This window comes from Panthera uncia, chromosome B1 (genome assembly GCF_023721935.1).
Source record: "Panthera uncia isolate 11264 chromosome B1, Puncia_PCG_1.0, whole genome shotgun sequence".
In the NCBI taxonomy this organism is placed as follows: Eukaryota; Metazoa; Chordata; class Mammalia; order Carnivora; family Felidae; genus Panthera; species Panthera uncia.
Window position 1 is genome coordinate 146,849,721 of NC_064811.1, and position 18,271 is coordinate 146,867,991.

The following is an 18,271-nucleotide window of genomic DNA, read 5'->3' on the forward strand; positions in this document are numbered from 1 at the left end:
AGGGAAATATTTATCCACTCTAAAAATGAACTGTACATATCATAAAAACTATCTGATAAATGTAACATTCAGTCTACACTTAGTGAGTGCTAGAGTGTGCCAGGTGCTTTTTTTCCCTCCAGCTTTAACATCATCCACTTCAACCACAGTGTGCTAATAATGGTTTATGTCGACTTATTCAGCTCGTGTGTCTTCTCTGAGCCTCAGACTTTAATGGTCAGTTGCCTCTCAGAATTATGTTCTCAGATGACCCTCAGACATTTCAAACTCAATGGAGTCAAAGCTGAACTTTTTAACTTTTTCTCAAAAGCATTTCCCTTTCCTATATTCTCTGTTTGCCCACGAATGAAACTTACGGGGCATGTTGGGGTAGTCCTCCCTTCCCTCCCACTGAACCAAGCCCTGAAGAGTCTACCTCATACATTATGTCCGAAATCCATTCCTTCCTATACTTAGTGCAGGTCCTCAGATCTCTCCCATATAGATAATTGAATTGCCTCCTGTTTGGCTCTCCACCATCAGGCTCAATCCCCTTTAATCTGTCTTCCACTCACCACCAGTGTGGTTCCCCTGATCATTAAATCTCATACCTGTACCTGCTTAAAACCTTTCGATGACTGTCAGCCAAAAGATAAAATTCAAAGAATTTTAGAAAAGAATAATAATCATAGCTAACACTTTTTGACAACTTATTATGTACCAGTCACGAATCTAAATGCTTTGCTAGATGAACTCCTTAATTTTCGCAAAACACAAGGTAAGTTGTGGTAAACTACTTTTAGGACTACAAATGCACCATGATTTGCCATACTTCATTTGGGTTCCTCTTTGCCCTGACTACCGTTCACACAGAATTAACCACTCCTTCAAGACACAGCTGTCCAGTGCCCTTCCATGGTGGCCCTCTGGATTTCTCCATCCCAAACAAATAAATGCTCCTTCTTTGTGTTGCTATAACCTTATGTATGCACGTTTCATTCTTCGTGTTCATTAGTATTTAGCTTCGTGTTCATCAGACACGGGCTGTGTCTAATTCTGGATGAATTTGCAAAAATTAAAAATACTTAGCAATGGGGGCACCTGGGTGGCTTGCGCGATTAAGCATCTGACTCTTGGTTTTGGCTCAGGTATGATCCCATGGTATCATGAGTTCAAGCCCTGTGTTGGGCTCTGCGCTGACAATGCAGAGCCTGCTTACGATTCTCTCTCCGCAACCCCCCCACCTCTGCCCCTCCCCCACTCGCGCTATTTCTCTCTCAAAAATGAATAAATAAATAAAAAATTTTTTAACATATTCAGCAATATTACACATTTAAAACTTTTTTGAACCCATGGGCTTTTGCAACAGCATGCCTGTGGGAGCATGTTCGCCTTTTGGTAGTTATAGCCTAGGAGAATTTTAGTCTGAACGCAAGGTATTTTCTACTCCTGATGTAACACAGGGGTCAGCAACTATGGCCTTTAGGCCAAATCCAGCCCTTTTCAGTAAATAAAGTGATTGCTATTGGAGCACCACCGCATCCTTTTGTGTGCGTATGGTCTCCAGTTACTTCCTCAGTACAACAGGGCTAAGTAGTTGCTACAGAAACTGTATGGCCTGCAATGCCAAAGGTACTTACTCTCTGGCCTTTTACAGAGAAAATATGCTGATGAATAACGTACAAGACCAAGGGACTAGATTGAGAATGCACTCAATCTGTCACAACGTTCATGCCTACAGACATTTGTTCAGTTAAGCCTTAGCAGATAGATCTTTGTCAGTTATCACAATATTAACTTATTTTATTGTTCTTTAGTTGCTTTCCCTTAAAGTGCATCAAGTGGTGAAAGTATCCTATAAATTCTGGGTTATAGCAAAATGGTTCTAGTACAGTCATAATGTGACCAAAAAAGCCACTTGCAAACAAAATGTGTTTTATTCAACAGAGCTCTTGTTTTTCACGCTGGTTCCTGAAATGAGCCTTTTCCCTACACATGCTGGTAGTGTGGTTCTAAATGAAAGAGATTGTTCTGAGCAAAGGAGCACCCATTTTCCGCCAGCCTCCCCTAAACCCTCTCTGGGCTTCACCTTCTTCCTCTAAAAGCAGGATAGAATATATGATCTTAGAATATGCGATCTTACAGCTCAGTGACGTCAGATTCTGTGTCCATCACTTCTTAGTTGAACATGCATCACATTCTACCCTTAGCAATTGACATATTAGAGTCGTTAACTCACTTGCGTTTGTTTTATTAAATATCAGGTCCTATTGAAATGAGTTTATTATACGTTGGTCATATTTAATGTGTCTAAGATGGGCTGCTGACAGCATTGCAGATCTTTTCCTTTCTCATCATCTTTTCTTTTTCACAGAATTATGTTCGAGTTGTAGAGGTGTGGTGGGATGAATATAAAGACTACTTCTATGCCAGTCGTCCTGAATCAAAGGCATTAGCATATGGGGATATATCTGAGCTGAAAAAATTTCGAGAGGATCACAACTGCAAAAGTTTCAAATGGTTCATGGAAGAAATAGCTTATGACATAACTTCACACTACCCTTTGCCACCCAAAAATGTTGAATGGGGAGAAGTAAGTATCAGCTGGTATTCAGATCTCAATAACTATGTATGTTTGGAGACTTGAGTTTGGGAGAAGGCAGAGAAAGATGGAAATGTGTGAGTGAAGGAGAAAAATTCTTGGAGAAAAGTTTCTCTAAAAACTGTCCTCCCCCACCTTTCTACCAGACTGTTAACACCTCCCCTGACCACTGTGTCCCCTGCTCTCAGCTTTTGGACTCCTGGCTCTCCATCCTGGAGCACTGTCCACTCCCTGCAGCCTCTGCCACTTCCCTGCCCCTCACTCTGACTCCTTTTCCTGACCAATTCCAACTTACCCTATTGCTCGCAATTTAGAGAGCACCAGTTCTGAAAAGCCACTCTTATCCTTCCCCACTCTGTCAGAAAAACTGAGTTCTGGATCTTTCCATGGGTTCTCATAACATTCAAAATTGCCTATCTCTCAGCCAGTCTCTCGACCCAGGACCTGGTTCACCATTGTGTCCCAATGGACTAACACAGAGACCTCCCCATACACAATAGACACTCAAACAATGCTTGTCAAATAAGTGAATGGATTGATAGTAACTGAAAATAAGTAAGGTCAGGCATTGGTTGCTGTTGTCATTTTTTTGTTTCTTCAGACTTGCGTTTGTAATCTCATTTCTCATGTCCCCCCACCCATGAGCCTAATACTGCTGCCTCATGGGTATATTAAACATGCCATGAACTTTCAAACTTATGTATCATTGTGTAATTAAGTATTCAACAAATAGTGGTCAAGGGCCTACTATGTACCAGTCACTCTTGTAGACATAAGACAAGCAGGTCCCTTTCATCAGGTCTTTCCCCTTGGGGGGAAAAAGACAACAAAAGGGAAACAAAGAAGATAATGGCAGATGGTGGTAAGGCCCTCAAAGGAAATAAACAGGTGACGGTCAAGAGAATTTAGGGACAGATTAAGGAAGCCACCTTTGAAGAGGTGACATTTAATCTGAAATCTGAGTGATCAACCAGAGAGCCAGGAGGGAGTGTTCCAAGTAAAGAAAATGGTGAGGTTGAAGGCTCTGAGTCAGGAAATGCTTTGCCTTTATGATAATCAGAAAAGAGATTAATGAGGAGGGAGGCCTTTATCCTATAGGTATGGGAAGCTGTGGGAGGGTTTTAAGCAGGTAACATAAGTTGATTGATGCCTTGCTTTTTAATCACCCTGTTGTGAGGATTTAGAGTAGAAACAAGGATGCCAATTAGGAAACTAGTAGAGTAGTTCTGGTAAGAAAGGACGATGGTGGCTGAGACGAGGATGTCAAAAATGGAACAGAGACAAGCCGACAAATGCAAGGTACATAATTCATCTGGAGGCAGATCGCTGACAGACGGGTATGTGAAGGATAAGGGCCAAGATGACTAGTTGTGTTTTTTTATTTGAGTAGCTGATTCGGTGGCAGCTGAGATTGGGATGCTGATGGAGGGGATGAGGGGGAAGCGTGGGGGAATAGCAAGTTTTTATTGGCTTTCTGATTGTGGGAAGTGCCTACTGGACATCCAGGTGCGGCTGTCAAGTAGATAACAGACTACGTGATATTGAAGCCCAGAAAAGAGGCAATGTACATTTGGAGCCATCAGCGGGTAGATTGTCTCATGAAACTGAATGAACTCACCTAGGGAGAAAACAGAGATGGATAAAAGAAGATGGGATCCATCCCTAAGGAACCCTGACATTTAGAGTTTGGGAATAAAAGAAACCGACACGCTGTGCACATCTTGATTTAACACGTACCTCCCCATACTCTTTATTTCATCTCTATGTTCTATCATAGCATATTATAGCAAACTGTGTTACCTTCTCAATGAGAACTGCCTGCCGTCCCCCAAACAGTCTTAGCCACCACCTTTAACTTGTTCTTTTCTTTTCCCCCATGGCACTTACTGCTTCCAAACGTGTTTATGTTTTTTGCTTATAGTCTCTTTCCCTACCTAGAATGTAAGTTCGCTGGGGCGAGGACCTTTTATCTATTTTGCTCACTGGTGTATCAAAGCCTGCCACATGCCTGACACAGTAGTCACTTAATATTTGATGAATAAAGACATGAGTGAATGGATAGATGAAATTTTCTGTTCTCGCTTTAGAAGTTCACCCCCAAATATAGCTTCACCCTAACCCCTATCCCCATCCTGGCCCCTGTACCTTACACCTCACTTCTCAGCATTCCTTCCATTTTGCAAGGTAAACCCCTACCCGTTTAGACCGCATGTCCCCTTGAGGCAGTCTTTAGAGTTCCTCCAGGCAGGGCAAGAGCCTCCTTTTTTCACATGCCCAACCCTCCATCCTGATTGACACTTAGCCTTCAGTCTCTCACGGACATGAGGGTCCTGGACCATGACTTGATTCTCCTTGTATCTGCTAAAGCACTCATCATCATAGGTGCTCAGTCAATATTTGCTGAAAGAATAAACATTTTTTTTAACATTTTATCCAAATACTATAGTAATTTATAATTGAGATACAAATATATAGTGTTTCCAAGAAAGGAAAAAAGGTGATTTTTACACAAAATGTGCATCCCAAAGATGATCCCCTGCGTTTGCTTCTCACCTACATTATTCACTGTCAGGGAAAAGTCTTACTGCCTGGCCCATTCGCCATAATCTTTGCTCCCTAGGCCCCTTTGAGACAGCTGCCAAAATTGTCACAGAGCCATTTGGAAGAGTTCCCTTACATATTCAATTCTGGGCCAGTGTCTCTTACCACTGAGGTAATAGGTAACTGTACTCTATTTGCTTCTCATCCACACGAATCAGCATGAATCTGGAATTGTATTTAATGATATCTTTTTAATTTTCTTTCCTCTGTGGTATTTTATCGAAATCTATAGACCAGTGCCCATAGTTGGGATGAGCCCATTCCAGTGTTGACTTCAAGATCATAAACGATTTCAGAGATGACTGGTATGCTGTAAACTACTCCAAGACTGATAGTACTGTCAAAACCTGGCATTACACACACCCAGATTTCCACCGTGAACAGCAGTATTTAGCATGAAACCCTCTTTCTCTGAAGCTAGAGTGCATTACAGCTAACCTGTTGCCTGCTCTTTGGCTCTTTGTTCATTTTTGTAGATCAGAGGCCTTGAAACTGTTTACTGCATTGATAGCATGGGGAAAACAAATGGAGGCTTTGTTGAACTAGGACCCTGCCACCGGATGGGAGGGAATCAGGTAAATAACCATATTTCTATGTTTTTATAGGTCTGCTGCATTGGAGCAGAATATCTTACTGATCACGGGGCTTAGTTTGCTTTTTAATTTGATAATTTTGTTTGGGTAAAGTAAAACATTGTATAAAAAAAATTGACAGTGCTAAAACATTTATTTAGATGAGGAGGATGACAGCATTATTGGTTTTCACAGAACCAATCTGAACCTAGAATTTATGTCTGATATAAGAGATTAGAATATATTCCTGTGTGAGTATAGAATCATGTAAGCCAACTCTCTGAACAATTTTATTTGCAAATATTGTTCAGTATTCCACATTTCCCCCTTATAAGCTAGGATGTTACTGCCAGTAAGTATATTTCACTAATATATTTTATTTCCTTATATGGGTATTGTTCTTGTCTCTGACTTAGACTGTGAAATGTCATCAGCTCTGTTTCTACTTTTTCATCTGCTTACATTGTTGGTACATAATAAATATGTGTTAATGACCCATTCTATATCCAAGAGGCTAAAGAACATAATCCTTTAGGTGTTAATAGGAGTCTTCGTTAATATCAAAATGAATATAGTTCTTCTCTCTGGACTTAAAATTCTGAACATACAGAAAAATTATAGAAAAGTAAGATAGTCACTGAATTTAATTTTGAGTTAAGTCTGTCTTTCTTTCTTTCTTTCTTTCTTTCTTTCCTTCCTTCCTTCCTTCCTTCCTTTCTTTCTTTTTTTCTTTTAAATAATATATATCTGGGGCACCTGGCTGGCTCAGTCAGTGCAGCATGAGAGGCTTGGTCTCGGGGTTGTGAGTTTGAGCCCCATGTTGGTTGTAGAGATTACTTAACAGTGAAATCCTTAAAATAAAATAATGTATGTTAGAAGAGAAAGTGCCTCTGTTACTTTATTTCTTTTTTTTTTTTAATAGCTTTTTCGAATCAACGAAGCTAACCAACTTATGCAATATGACCAGTGTTTGACAAAGGGGCCTGATGGATCAAAAATTATGATTACACACTGTAATCTAAATGAATTTAAGGAATGGCAGTACTTCAAGGTATTGTGCGTTTCAACTCCTGAAATGATATTATTTGTGATTTCATTTTAATAACATCTACCATACGAAATTTAGATGTATAAATCTTAAAACCTGAATTCAGGTTGACTTGCATTTCCCTCTAGTTAGTCATTTGTTTTCCTGAGCATTGAGTGACTCCTTGTTCCATAATGAAGCATCACTTTCATTCTCTGGTATAACGTCCTGTAATGAGGTCACAGAATGTCTATGAAGACCCAGTGCTAATTTCAGTAACACGGGAAAAATCTGTTCTGTGAGGCAGTAATCACCATTGTTCTAATATCGAAATCTTATTTGTTAAATCTAAAGGAGTCATTCATTAAAGTAAAATTATTTAAAAATTACATATGTAATTGAAATTATATGTATGTAAAATCTTTTAAAATATTGCATTTATATTTCATGTTGTCCAGCAGGTGGAGATAGAGACAAACAAATAACACTTGGAAATCTGGGCCTTCGTGACCTCTCTTTATTAGCGTTATTTGCTAAACACAACTGGATAAATATTGCCTATTGCTTGCTTAAAGGTCATGTTTAGTTATTCACTTGACACTGCAGGAGCAGTTTTGCTCTTTCACCTGTGAATATTCAAAGCTCTTTGCCAAGTTGAAGATTCCAACATATTAATGGATTGATGTATAATTTTCAGAGTCTAGACTTGACTAAATTTATTGAGAAACACAAAGTTGGGAAAGCTGCCCCAAACCAAAAGAATCTGGCAACTCTCAACTTCATTTGCTCAGTTAGTAGTTGTTATCGTACCATGTCTGTTAGGCAAGCCCTTATTTGCTATGTAGTGACGGTATTATGACCCAGCTTAATATTCTCAGTCATCATCATTCCCAGATAATTACCATGAAGTGGTAAGTGTATGTCAGTTGCTGATTTTTTTCTTATAACAAGTTAGGAAGGAGAACATGAACATAAATCCTGAAGAACAGAGCATTTGTTTCCACAAAGATGAATAATAGCAATAAATGATAGGGTATTAATAAAATGGTATTAGTAAAATAGTAAAAGAAGGCTCTAGCAGACCAGAAACTACCATCCAAAAGTAGTTTAATGGATAAAAAATGGAATGTATATATTTTAGGTTAACAAAGAAGAGATTAATAGGAGGAATTATTTCTGACAAGTTTCATATAGGAAGTATTATTGTTCCAGGTCTTGAGATATAAAAAGGCTTTTCATGGAGGATAAATAAGAAGACTGGGTGAACAAAGGCATGGAGTAAAACTGTAGAAAACTCTAGGGATCATGTTTAGTTTGGTATCCCTGAATTGGAGTCCACATGAAAGAACATTCAACTTGACTTTGTAAGTTTTGGAAAGTGAATGACATTATTTGAGGAACACAGTGATAGGAAACAGTGGATACTTTTAGGAAAATAATTCTAGAAACATTGTGCAAAGTATGGACTGATAAGCAGATCAGCTCAGTCAGCAGTTCTCAAGCTTTCCGATCTCTAGATTCCCTCTACACTCTTGAAAATTATTGAGACCCCCACACGCACGCAGATTTTATTTATCTAGGTTATAACTAACAATATTTTCTGGGTTGCAAATTAAACCTGACAAATTTTGTAAGTATGTATTTTTGTTGTATTTGTATGTATGTTTTCATTCATGTAAAAGTAATAATAACCCTACTACATATTCATATAAACAATTTGAATGACAAATTACAGTTTTTCAACAAAGTGAGAAGAATGGCATTTTTTTATAGTTTTTCAAATCCCTTTAAATGTCTGGCTTAATAGAATACAGCTGAATTCTCATATTGTTTCTACCTTCAATTTGATGTGATATATTGTTTTAGTTGAAGTATATATGAGGAAAATCAGACTCAAACATGCAGCTGGAGAAGAGAGGGTTCATTTAGTAGGCTTTTCAGGTCATTGTAGCTGTTCTTTGATGCCACCCCACAACTAGATAAGTGGTAGTTTCTTAAAGATCATTTGCAGTATAGACTCTGAAACCATATCAGTGAACATTTTGCCCTATATTACATTAAAATCTATTTTGCCCATGTCTGCTTTTGTAATATCACGCATGCACTGCTTGTTTGGAAAATATTGATTCACCAAGTTATGTAGGTCTTCCATATGTTGACACATTTCATCATACAGTATCAAAAAAAAAAATCACAGATATAACCACTGATTTCATGGTAAAGCTGTCAAGTTCATGGTGGTGGGTACACGTTTTCCACAACTCTAATTTTTGCTTAAACCTCAAATTCTATCAGTGGCAACAAATACTGTCAGCTGTGTTGTTTTTTAAGTGACAGGCTTACTTCATTGTCCAGAAAATGTCTACCCAGTCCCAAGTTTGAATAATCACAGTTTGTCTAGAGTTTTCCTTTCAGGTCAAAATGACATTACATGAAAAAAGCAGCTAGTTGGACACTCAGGTCAAACAAGTGCCCACGTGTTTTCCTTTTCCTTCAGGATAACCATTGCACTTCACTATATGGAAGTGCTTTATGCCTATTTTCCATTTCAGCTCAGAATATTTTTAAAAGTATACTCAAGGGTCAAGATTTAATAAAACTTAGTCGTTTTACTGTTTCATCATTAGACATCCTGAAGTAAAACTAGCATTTTCTTTTTTAGCTTTGGATGTATGGCCATGAATAAGGAGACTACTAGAACACTTATGTCACTGCTTGACTTATGCTAAGGCCCCAGCACTTATACCTGCCAATGCTTTTGCACCATCAGTATAAATGTTAGTGCAGTGAAAAGGCAAATAGGGTCTTTGTGTTATTATGAAAATAGTTTTGATCTTACGGGCCCAGTCTTAGTCTGAGGACTACAGTATGCGAAGCCCTGAGTTATATTGAAGAAATGCACAATAGATGATGAGGGCTAAACTAAGGCATATGCAGTGGGTGTGGGAAAGGAGATAGATCAGAGACTTTGCAACTATCAGTCCTCAATTGCTGCTACAAACAGAATGAATGAAGGGAAGTGTAGCATGAAAGGCCTCTGTCCTGAGGACACGAAGGATAGTTTTGTCATTAGCCAGGATGGGAACTGAAGAAGTTTGTATACCATTGAATTTATGGTACCAGCAGTACATTATGACTTAACAATAAAAGGACTTAGAAGACTGACAATCAGGAAAACTCCAAAGTCTGAGGAATGTTTAGCTTAAGCCTGTCCAATTTTCTAGAACCATCTCCTTGTGAAAGCCAGGTAATGACTTCTTCTAATGTCAGTGATATCAAAAAAAGTGCACATTTAAAACTCCTTTCTCCTTTGTTTTCCAGAACCTGCACAGATTTACTCACATTCCTTCAGGAAAGTGCTTAGATCGCTCAGACATCCTACATCAAGTGTTCATCTCCAATTGTGACTCCAGTAAAATGACTCAAAAGTGGGAAATGAATAACATCCATAGTGTTTAGAAAGAATAAAAGAAACCAATAACCTACCTACTGACACATAAATTTATACAGGACTGAAAACCGCCTGAAACCTGCTGCAACTATTATTAACTCTGTACAGCTCCAAACCCAGAACCTCCTGATCAGTTTGAAGGATGTTGATAAACTGTGATTTTACAATAACATTATCATCTGCAGTTACTGTTTACAAAACTGCTTTTACCTTAAACTTTGTAGATGTTTACATCTTTTTTTGTTTTGTTTTAAGATGATGTTGGTAATTTGTGCATTTAGCTCTGTTTTAATTAGAACAGAGTTAAAAGCATTGTTGTCTTCTTTGGGATTACACTCAGGGGTCTGAAAGGCAGTTTGATTTTTTTTTTTCTTTAACACACTTGAAAAAAGGTTGGAGTAACCAGACTTTCATATATAACTTGGTGATTATCAACCTGTTGTGTCTTTATTTAATTTTACATCTTTATGAAGCACTGCCACAGGTTCTTAGCCAAGGTGGCCTTCCTTCACAGTCATGCTGCTTTTTTGAAAGGTGAATTTCAACACATTTAGTGCCTCTTTCATTTCTCAGTATATATTTCAAGAGCTTTTGATGAAATTTTTAGGATGGTATTGATGGAATTGTCATCTGTATGAGGAATATATTTATTACTCAGAAATGAATTTACATGCTACCATTTGCTCTGAAATTGAATGTTGTGCGGCTTGAGAAAGAAAAGTATGGAACATCCCAAGGCTATTTCATAGGGTTGAAGATTGTATGGCATTAACTTCCTTACATGCTGGCATTCCCAATGCTCTCTGTTGATACTGACTCCCAAGATCAGTCAAGAGGGTCTACCAACTAGAGAAAAATTGTCCACTGACATCTGGGATTTACTTTTCCCCAGTACCTGTCACTATAGAAAACTATAAGTAATTCTCAGTTTCGAAATCTTGAAATATGGGGGTAACAAAAATAACAAAACACCACTGTAAACACATCAGAGTTTCATTCTGACCAACGTAAGAATTCCCAAGCCCTTTTTAGATTAAGCCTTACAAAAACTCCTGTGCATTATTAACCTAAGCTGTGCAACCTATGAAGCCAAGAGTGAATGGATGTTTCATGTATATCTTCATCCAAATGAAATTCCCTACACATTTTTTAAATTAAAATCTATTTAAAAATACAGTTCATTAACAAATATGAACTTCTGTTAGGTTAGGTTTTGGTTCTCTAGTGTTTAATTTTTTTTAGGAAGCATATTCCTATTAGTATTTCTCCAGTGAAAAAGAAGACTTGTTTGGATTTAAACATTTATTAAGATAGGACTTACTGTAGGAAAACCAAACAGTGCAAGTGGTCAATTCAGTTTTAATTTCTAAATAGTCTTTTGTTACCCAAAAGATTAAAATGCTACATTGAGTTTAAAAAAAAAAAGAAAGAAAGAAAGAAAGAAAAAAGGATGAAATGGGGAATGGCAAGTAAATTAAGCATTTTTGATCCTGTAATCATGATATCATTACAATGAAAGGAATTTCACAAACTACTGCCAGAGGGAACTATTTTTAATTACAGCTTAAAAAAGGAAAGAAGAAAAGCCTACAGATTTCTTTCTTCCAAGCTTAGCTCTTAAATTTAGAGAGTCAGATTTAAACATCCTGAATGGAATTTTATTTATAATTTTGAATTGTCAATTTGTATTTTGCTACTGATCTGTGATCAACCATTTTAACTTTCATTCATCTCTAGGGATGTTTAAAAAGGAATACATTTATATATGCTTATATAATTGCAAAATCAACTATAAAAAGGAAACTAAGACAATTGGTACTTCAATTACTTGTATCTCTGCAAATAGGCTCCATTTTCCTTGTTGAATAGATTATAACCTTGCTAACTATGCATAGGCCTAAGAAAGGTGGCACATAAACTGTGCATGTAAATTTTAAATGGGTACTTTGTGCAATTCGTTAATACTCTATGAAAATGATTCTATATATTGAAATCAGAAACTGTACCAAACATGAAAAACATCAGAAGCTGCTGCCATAGGACTATTTTCTACTGTAGGCTGCTTTGGAAATAATTCCCATATCCTTGCTTTGTAAGTTGATAATATCACTATGCATTTCTACACATTTTATAAATTTGATTTATGCAGATTTTGATACACTGTATGTTTCTGTAGAAATTGTATAAATATTCAAATTTTATTAGGGATAAATTTGAGAAGTTTATGTATATCTTAATTCTGGGTTGCTTGTTTTTTAGGTGAGAAAAAAATAAAATACTGTATTTTAATCCATGTTTTTTTTTCAGTATTTGTAATCATTTCTAAATCCAAACACTGCATGTTTGAAATAATTATTTTATTGTTTACCAGGTACACTAACATAATAGCTAAAATATATACCATAGTAATATGTTGACTATGTGCTTGAATGTTGGTTATAATTCTGCTTAGAATGTGCTTAGCATACACGGAGCTTACCTATCTGTAGGAAAGAAACAAAGGTTTATTTTCGCCTCTGGTTGCCTATGTATAGCAGTTTTTTTGTTTTTTTTTAAAGTCACTTACCCAGGGTGCCTGGGTGGTTCAGTCAGTTAAGCGTCCAACTTTGGCTCAGGTCATGATCTCGCAATTTGTGGGTTCAAGCCCCACATCGGGCTCTGTGCTGACAGCTCAGAGCCTGGAGCCTGCTTCGGATTCTGTGTCCCCCTTTCTCTCTGCCCCTCTCCCACTTGTGCTGTTGCTCTCGCTCTCAAAAATAAATAAAAAATATTTTAAAAATTAAAACAAAAATCACTTATCCAATTATAAAAAACCCCAGCAACATCTATCTTTCTTGGCAGTGTTTTCTGTTATCTGATTGCCTATTGAAAGTAAAAATTTCTTTAAGTCAAAACTCTTTGCAACGTGACAGATAAGTGAGTATAGAGAGAAGTGAAGCCTACCAAAAAATAGGCCATAGGACCTTTTGACACAACAGGCGACATCTCAAAAGAGGATGTGGCTGCTCACATTCCAATAAGTCGTAGAGTTCATTTGGGAAACTTTCTCTCAATTGACTTGGCTATTGTCCCGTCCTCTAATTCTCAGCTGCTATACCATAGAAATTTTAAAAAGTCACGTTGGACCAGACTGGAGTTAATGGGAGTTCATTTATTTTTTCAGAAACAGTCTCATGGGGATCTTGGAATATATTTCATTTCTGGACAGAATGTAATCGAAAAAAAAATCCACTTATAATTCAATGGAAAACATGACAGATATTTGACCTGAGCCAGATACCTAGTAGGCCAGTCATTTGGGTATGTGAAAATTAATCCATGTGAAAGCAGATTTAAAAAGTACCGAGCACTATAAAAATGCATATCGTTCATCAGAATTGGTTGCAGGAAAATGGACAGAAGTCAGAGAATGATTTTTGTGGACCGCTATTCCTGGAATTGAGGTTAAAGGAAGGACTGAGTCTAAGCTAAATCCAATAATTGCCTTGCAATTCTCATTTTTAAGATTTTGAAATGCCCATATTTGACCTCACATCTGAGCCGAGGTGGTATGGGAGGTTCCTTATTTTCATAATAGAACGATATTACAACCTGCTCATCTGAATGAATATAGTATGATAACCAGTCTGTTTTGAATCTCTGTCCAACTACAAATTACTCATATGACCTTGGAAAATTATCTATGCCTCAATTTCCCCATTTGCAAATGGGGGAAAATAACAGTGCCTATTTCAAGGAATTTTATTAGGATTGTATGAACATACATAAAGTGGTTTGGACAGTTCCTGGCATACAGTCAAGGTAATATAAACATTAGCTATTATCTGGCTTCAAAGTCTTAAAATTTGTTTTTAATCAGAAGACAGCTACACTGAAAACCCTACATAAAGGCTATTTGTGTGTACCTGTGTTTCATATAGAAGCTAACATTTACACTTTACAAATGAAGAAATGAAGCTCACTAGTTAAGCTGCTTCTTAAGTTGGGGGTAAAATGGTTTCTCAATACCGGAAAAAATGATCTTGACCTCACCTCCATGCGTAAAATGTAATTTTCAGTGGTCTAATTTAACCCTCAGATAGAACTAAGTGTGTCTTGAAGCATGTTTAGGATAATGTAGTCTTTAATTATCTTTAAATGAAATTTCTCAGGACACCTAGATGGCTCAGTTGGTTGAGTGTCCAACTTCAGATCAGGTCATGATCTCACGGTTCGTGGGTTCAAGCCGTGCATTGGGCTCTTGCTGACAGCTCAGAGCCTGGACCCTGCTTTGGATTCTGTGTCACCCTCTCTCTGCCCCTCCCCCACTTGCACTCTGTCTCTCTTATAAATAAACATTAAAAAAATTTTTTTCAATGAATGAAATTTCTCTTGGACTTTTCACATGGCCAAATAAACTCCCAACTGTGTTAAAGCTTAAACATAGAAAAAAAACAAAACTAAAATTTTGAGTAGAAAATACAGCTGAAAAGACTTCCATTTCTGGCCATGACATGTTTTGAGGAATTGGTTAATAGGCAAAGTAGACTATGATACTCAAGGGAAAGGAAACATGCAAGGTGAATACTAGGTTTACCATGTCTGTCTGCCTTGGAGAACTTTTGTGATCAAGGTACAGGAAAGTGGAGCGCAAACAGTGGTGGTATTGCTGAGCTGAAGAGGCAAATAATAGAGTTGGGCTGCTGGGACAGCTGGAATTTACAGGGCAGGTTACTGGAGGGGAGGGAGTGCACTTGAATACCAGGAGACTGGTACAGGAATTTTTAAAGCACTGCCATTTACAATAGCAAAACCTCCGAGAACAACCTAAATACCCATCAACATTACACAGCAATGAATCTGAATGAAGTAACTATAAACAAATCAGTAAGATAATGTTAAGTGAAAAAGGCAATTCCCAAGACATCAGCAAACACTTTCGTAAAATCAAAAGCAACTGAAACAGGAAGTCACACATCTATATGTGATAGATTAAATAACTTGTCCAAGCTCAAATTTAATATTGGGAGTCAAGGACATAAGGACATAAAGGCAAGGACATAACTCCAGTATCAGTACCTCCAGAACCACGTGGGAGGAATTTGTTTTCCATGTAACGTTTTTCTCTCTACCTTGAGTGTCAAAAATCTCAGAACTGGGTTCCTGGAAAAATTTAAAATAGAACTACCCTACGATCCGGTAATTGCATTACTAGGTATTTACCCAGAAAAATACAAAAACACTAATTCAAACGGATAGATGCACCCCCATATTTATTGCAGCATTGACAACAGCAAAGATACAGAAGTAGCCCAAGTGGCCTTTTGTAGACAATTGGATAAAGATGTGGCACTTACATAATGGAATATTACCCAGCCATAAAAAATAATGAAACCTTGCCATTTGCAACAACATGGATAGAGCTAGAGAGTATAATGCTAAGCAAAATAAGTCAGAGACAAATACCATGTGATCTCACTCATGTGGAATTTAAGAAACAAGCAAAGGAAAAGAAATGAGAGAAACCAAGAAACACAACAAACTGATGGTTAATAGAGGAGAGGTGGGTTAGGGGATGGGTGAAATAGGGGATGGGAAGTACATAGGGAGTACATTTATCATGATGAAAAAAACAAAATAAAGTGATTTGAAAAATCTCAGAACTGAACCTGATACTATTAGCCATAGCAACTATATTAACCCATACCTACATGCTGTTATGTATACTTTTAGCTAATATTTATTATTTACTATGTCTTGCCACCAAGCTAAGTGTCTTAAATGTATTACCTCATTTAATCCTCAAAATTTCTTATTTTATAGATAAGGAAATTGAAAGGTTACATGACTTGTCTGATGCTATCAAACCAGTAAGAAACAGAGACCTACTCAAACTCTGAGTCCCAAGGGTAAGCTCCTCTTCCTCATAACCCTGTTTTTCCCTTTGTCTGTATTTTTTCTTTAGTAATCTGTATGCCCAACGTGGGCTCAAACTCACAACCAAAAGATCAAGCATCACATGCCCAACCAAACCGAGCCAGCTAGGTGCCCCCTGTATTTTAATTTGTCCTTTATATAAGCCATTTCATCTTCATTGGGAAAATGTTAAGAATCAAAGGATAACATAACAAATATAACTGGATTAGTGTTTTATTGTCTTACCTGATGCCCTAGGATATTATCCTCGTTGATTTCCATGTCTTCTTGAGGAAGGAGACTGGATCATTTGATATAAAGGTCATTTCCAGTTCTCAAGTTTGATGCTACATGTTGCTTAAAAGTTATTTTTCTTTTCTTTTTTTTTTTTTTATTTTTTTTTTTTCAACGTTTTTTATTTTATTTTTGGGACAGAGAGAGACAGAGCATGAACGGGGGAGGGGCAGAGAGAGAGGGAGACACAGGATCGGAAACAGGCTCCAGGCTCCGAGCCATCAGCCCAGAGCCCGACGCGGGGCTCGAACTCACGGACCGTGAGATCGTGACCTGGCTGAAGTCGGACGCTCAACCGACTGCGCCACCCAGGCGCCCCTTTTCTTTTCTTTTAATGGACAATTTTGCTCCTGAGCCCACTATTTAATTCCTAGGAGGAGGCTCACTGAGGGAGTCCGCACTGTAAGTCCAAAAGAACAGAGAGGCCCAGGAACAAAATGGAATTCCACTAAGACCTCAGAAACAATGTCTATAGGTACCTTTACTACACAATAAGAAGCTACAGGAGTTTCCTATCAGGGTGAGAAGGGTTTCTTATACAACTACAAAAACAATGCTCAGCTGGAAGGCATACATAAACTTTTATCAAGAGGTCTAACTCAATATTAGTAATAATCTTACATTTACCTATTTAATTTATAGAAGTGGCAAACTGTTAACCCTTTGGTAGAATCTTACCTGTAGATGTTTTCTTTGACCCTGTTGAATTCATTGCCAACATTTAGGATTCACATTTCACTTAAAAAAAAAAAAAAAAATCTAGATTTCTGTTTCCACTTGAAATTTTAGGGTATTTGGGAATCTTACACTCATATTTCCATAACTTAGTCCATATTTCCAGGACTAAGTTAAACAGTAGCTGCCTCTTCTTGGGCATTTTGTTTATAAATATTTATAGAAGACCTACTATGTTTCTGGCACAGGGTACCGAGCATTATACACAAACAAAAAAATTAATTGCCTTCATTGAGCTTACTTTCTTGTATGCTCATCACTTCAACACATCCAGCCCTTTTCCCTGTGTATGCTCTATACATCTTTGCATTTCTTGCCAATATTCTTTCTCTGAAAACGCCATCGTCTCCAATAGTTATCTTATGAAAACGAATCCAAAAATGGGTTATTTCTAGAGAGATGTCTTATTTTAAAAGGACTGGATCTTATGCAGGGACCTAACAGCTCCTTTATATTTCTTCTTGCTATTCCCCCAAAAATAAAATCATTGCTGCTTTGTAAAGTATTTTTAGTGACATATGTGGTAATAGTCAGGTTTAAGATAATGCTGTATTTGTACTAGTATTAAGGCAAGCTTATGATTTACTACTTAGTAAATAATGCAGTTAAAATAATTACAAAAAGGCATGCTGTCATCTATGGAGCAAGTTTGCAACTGATTGCATTGATACATGAGAAACCTCAGGATCTTCTAACCCACCTTTTACAAATAAAAAGACCAAAAGTAGTAGCTGCCATCTGGAAAGAAAGAAATTTGAGCCACTTAAGTCCTTAGCCAAAATAAATTCCAGAAGGATCAAAGATTTAATTAATAATTTTTTTTTAAGTAAGGCAGATAATTTTCTATAATCTTTGAGTGGGAAAGGCCTCCCCACACCACTAGAGTAAAATTGCCTACATAAAAATAGATTCTTGTGGAAAGAAAACATAAAGTCAAAAGACAAATGACAAATATTTACAATGCAGGTCACAAAAGGGTCACTTCCCTTAATCTTCACAAATCACTAATACGAAGACCAGTTAGAAGACCAAAGGACATAAATGGCTCTTAAATGTAAAACTATGCTCGAACTCATAATAGGAGAAACCATTTTTTATATATCAGAATATCAGAA

General features: G+C 37.2%; 1 protein-coding gene across 2 annotated transcripts in view; it reads left to right on the top strand.

Moving 5' to 3' along the window:
* The window catches only part of GALNT7 (polypeptide N-acetylgalactosaminyltransferase 7), a 146,218-nt gene extending 134,530 nt beyond the window's left edge, over window positions 1–11,688 (top strand). For both annotated transcript variants that reach the window (XM_049631333.1, XM_049631332.1), the window contains exons 9-12: window positions 2,354–2,572; window positions 5,659–5,757; window positions 6,677–6,805; window positions 10,103–11,688. In XM_049631333.1, the coding sequence (XP_049487290.1) occupies window positions 2,354–2,572; window positions 5,659–5,757; window positions 6,677–6,805; window positions 10,103–10,240 (585 nt within the window). In that variant the 3' untranslated portion in view covers window positions 10,241–11,688. The remainder of the gene's footprint in view (window positions 1–2,353; window positions 2,573–5,658; window positions 5,758–6,676; window positions 6,806–10,102) is intronic.
* Window positions 11,689–18,271: the final 6,583 nt, after the last annotated feature.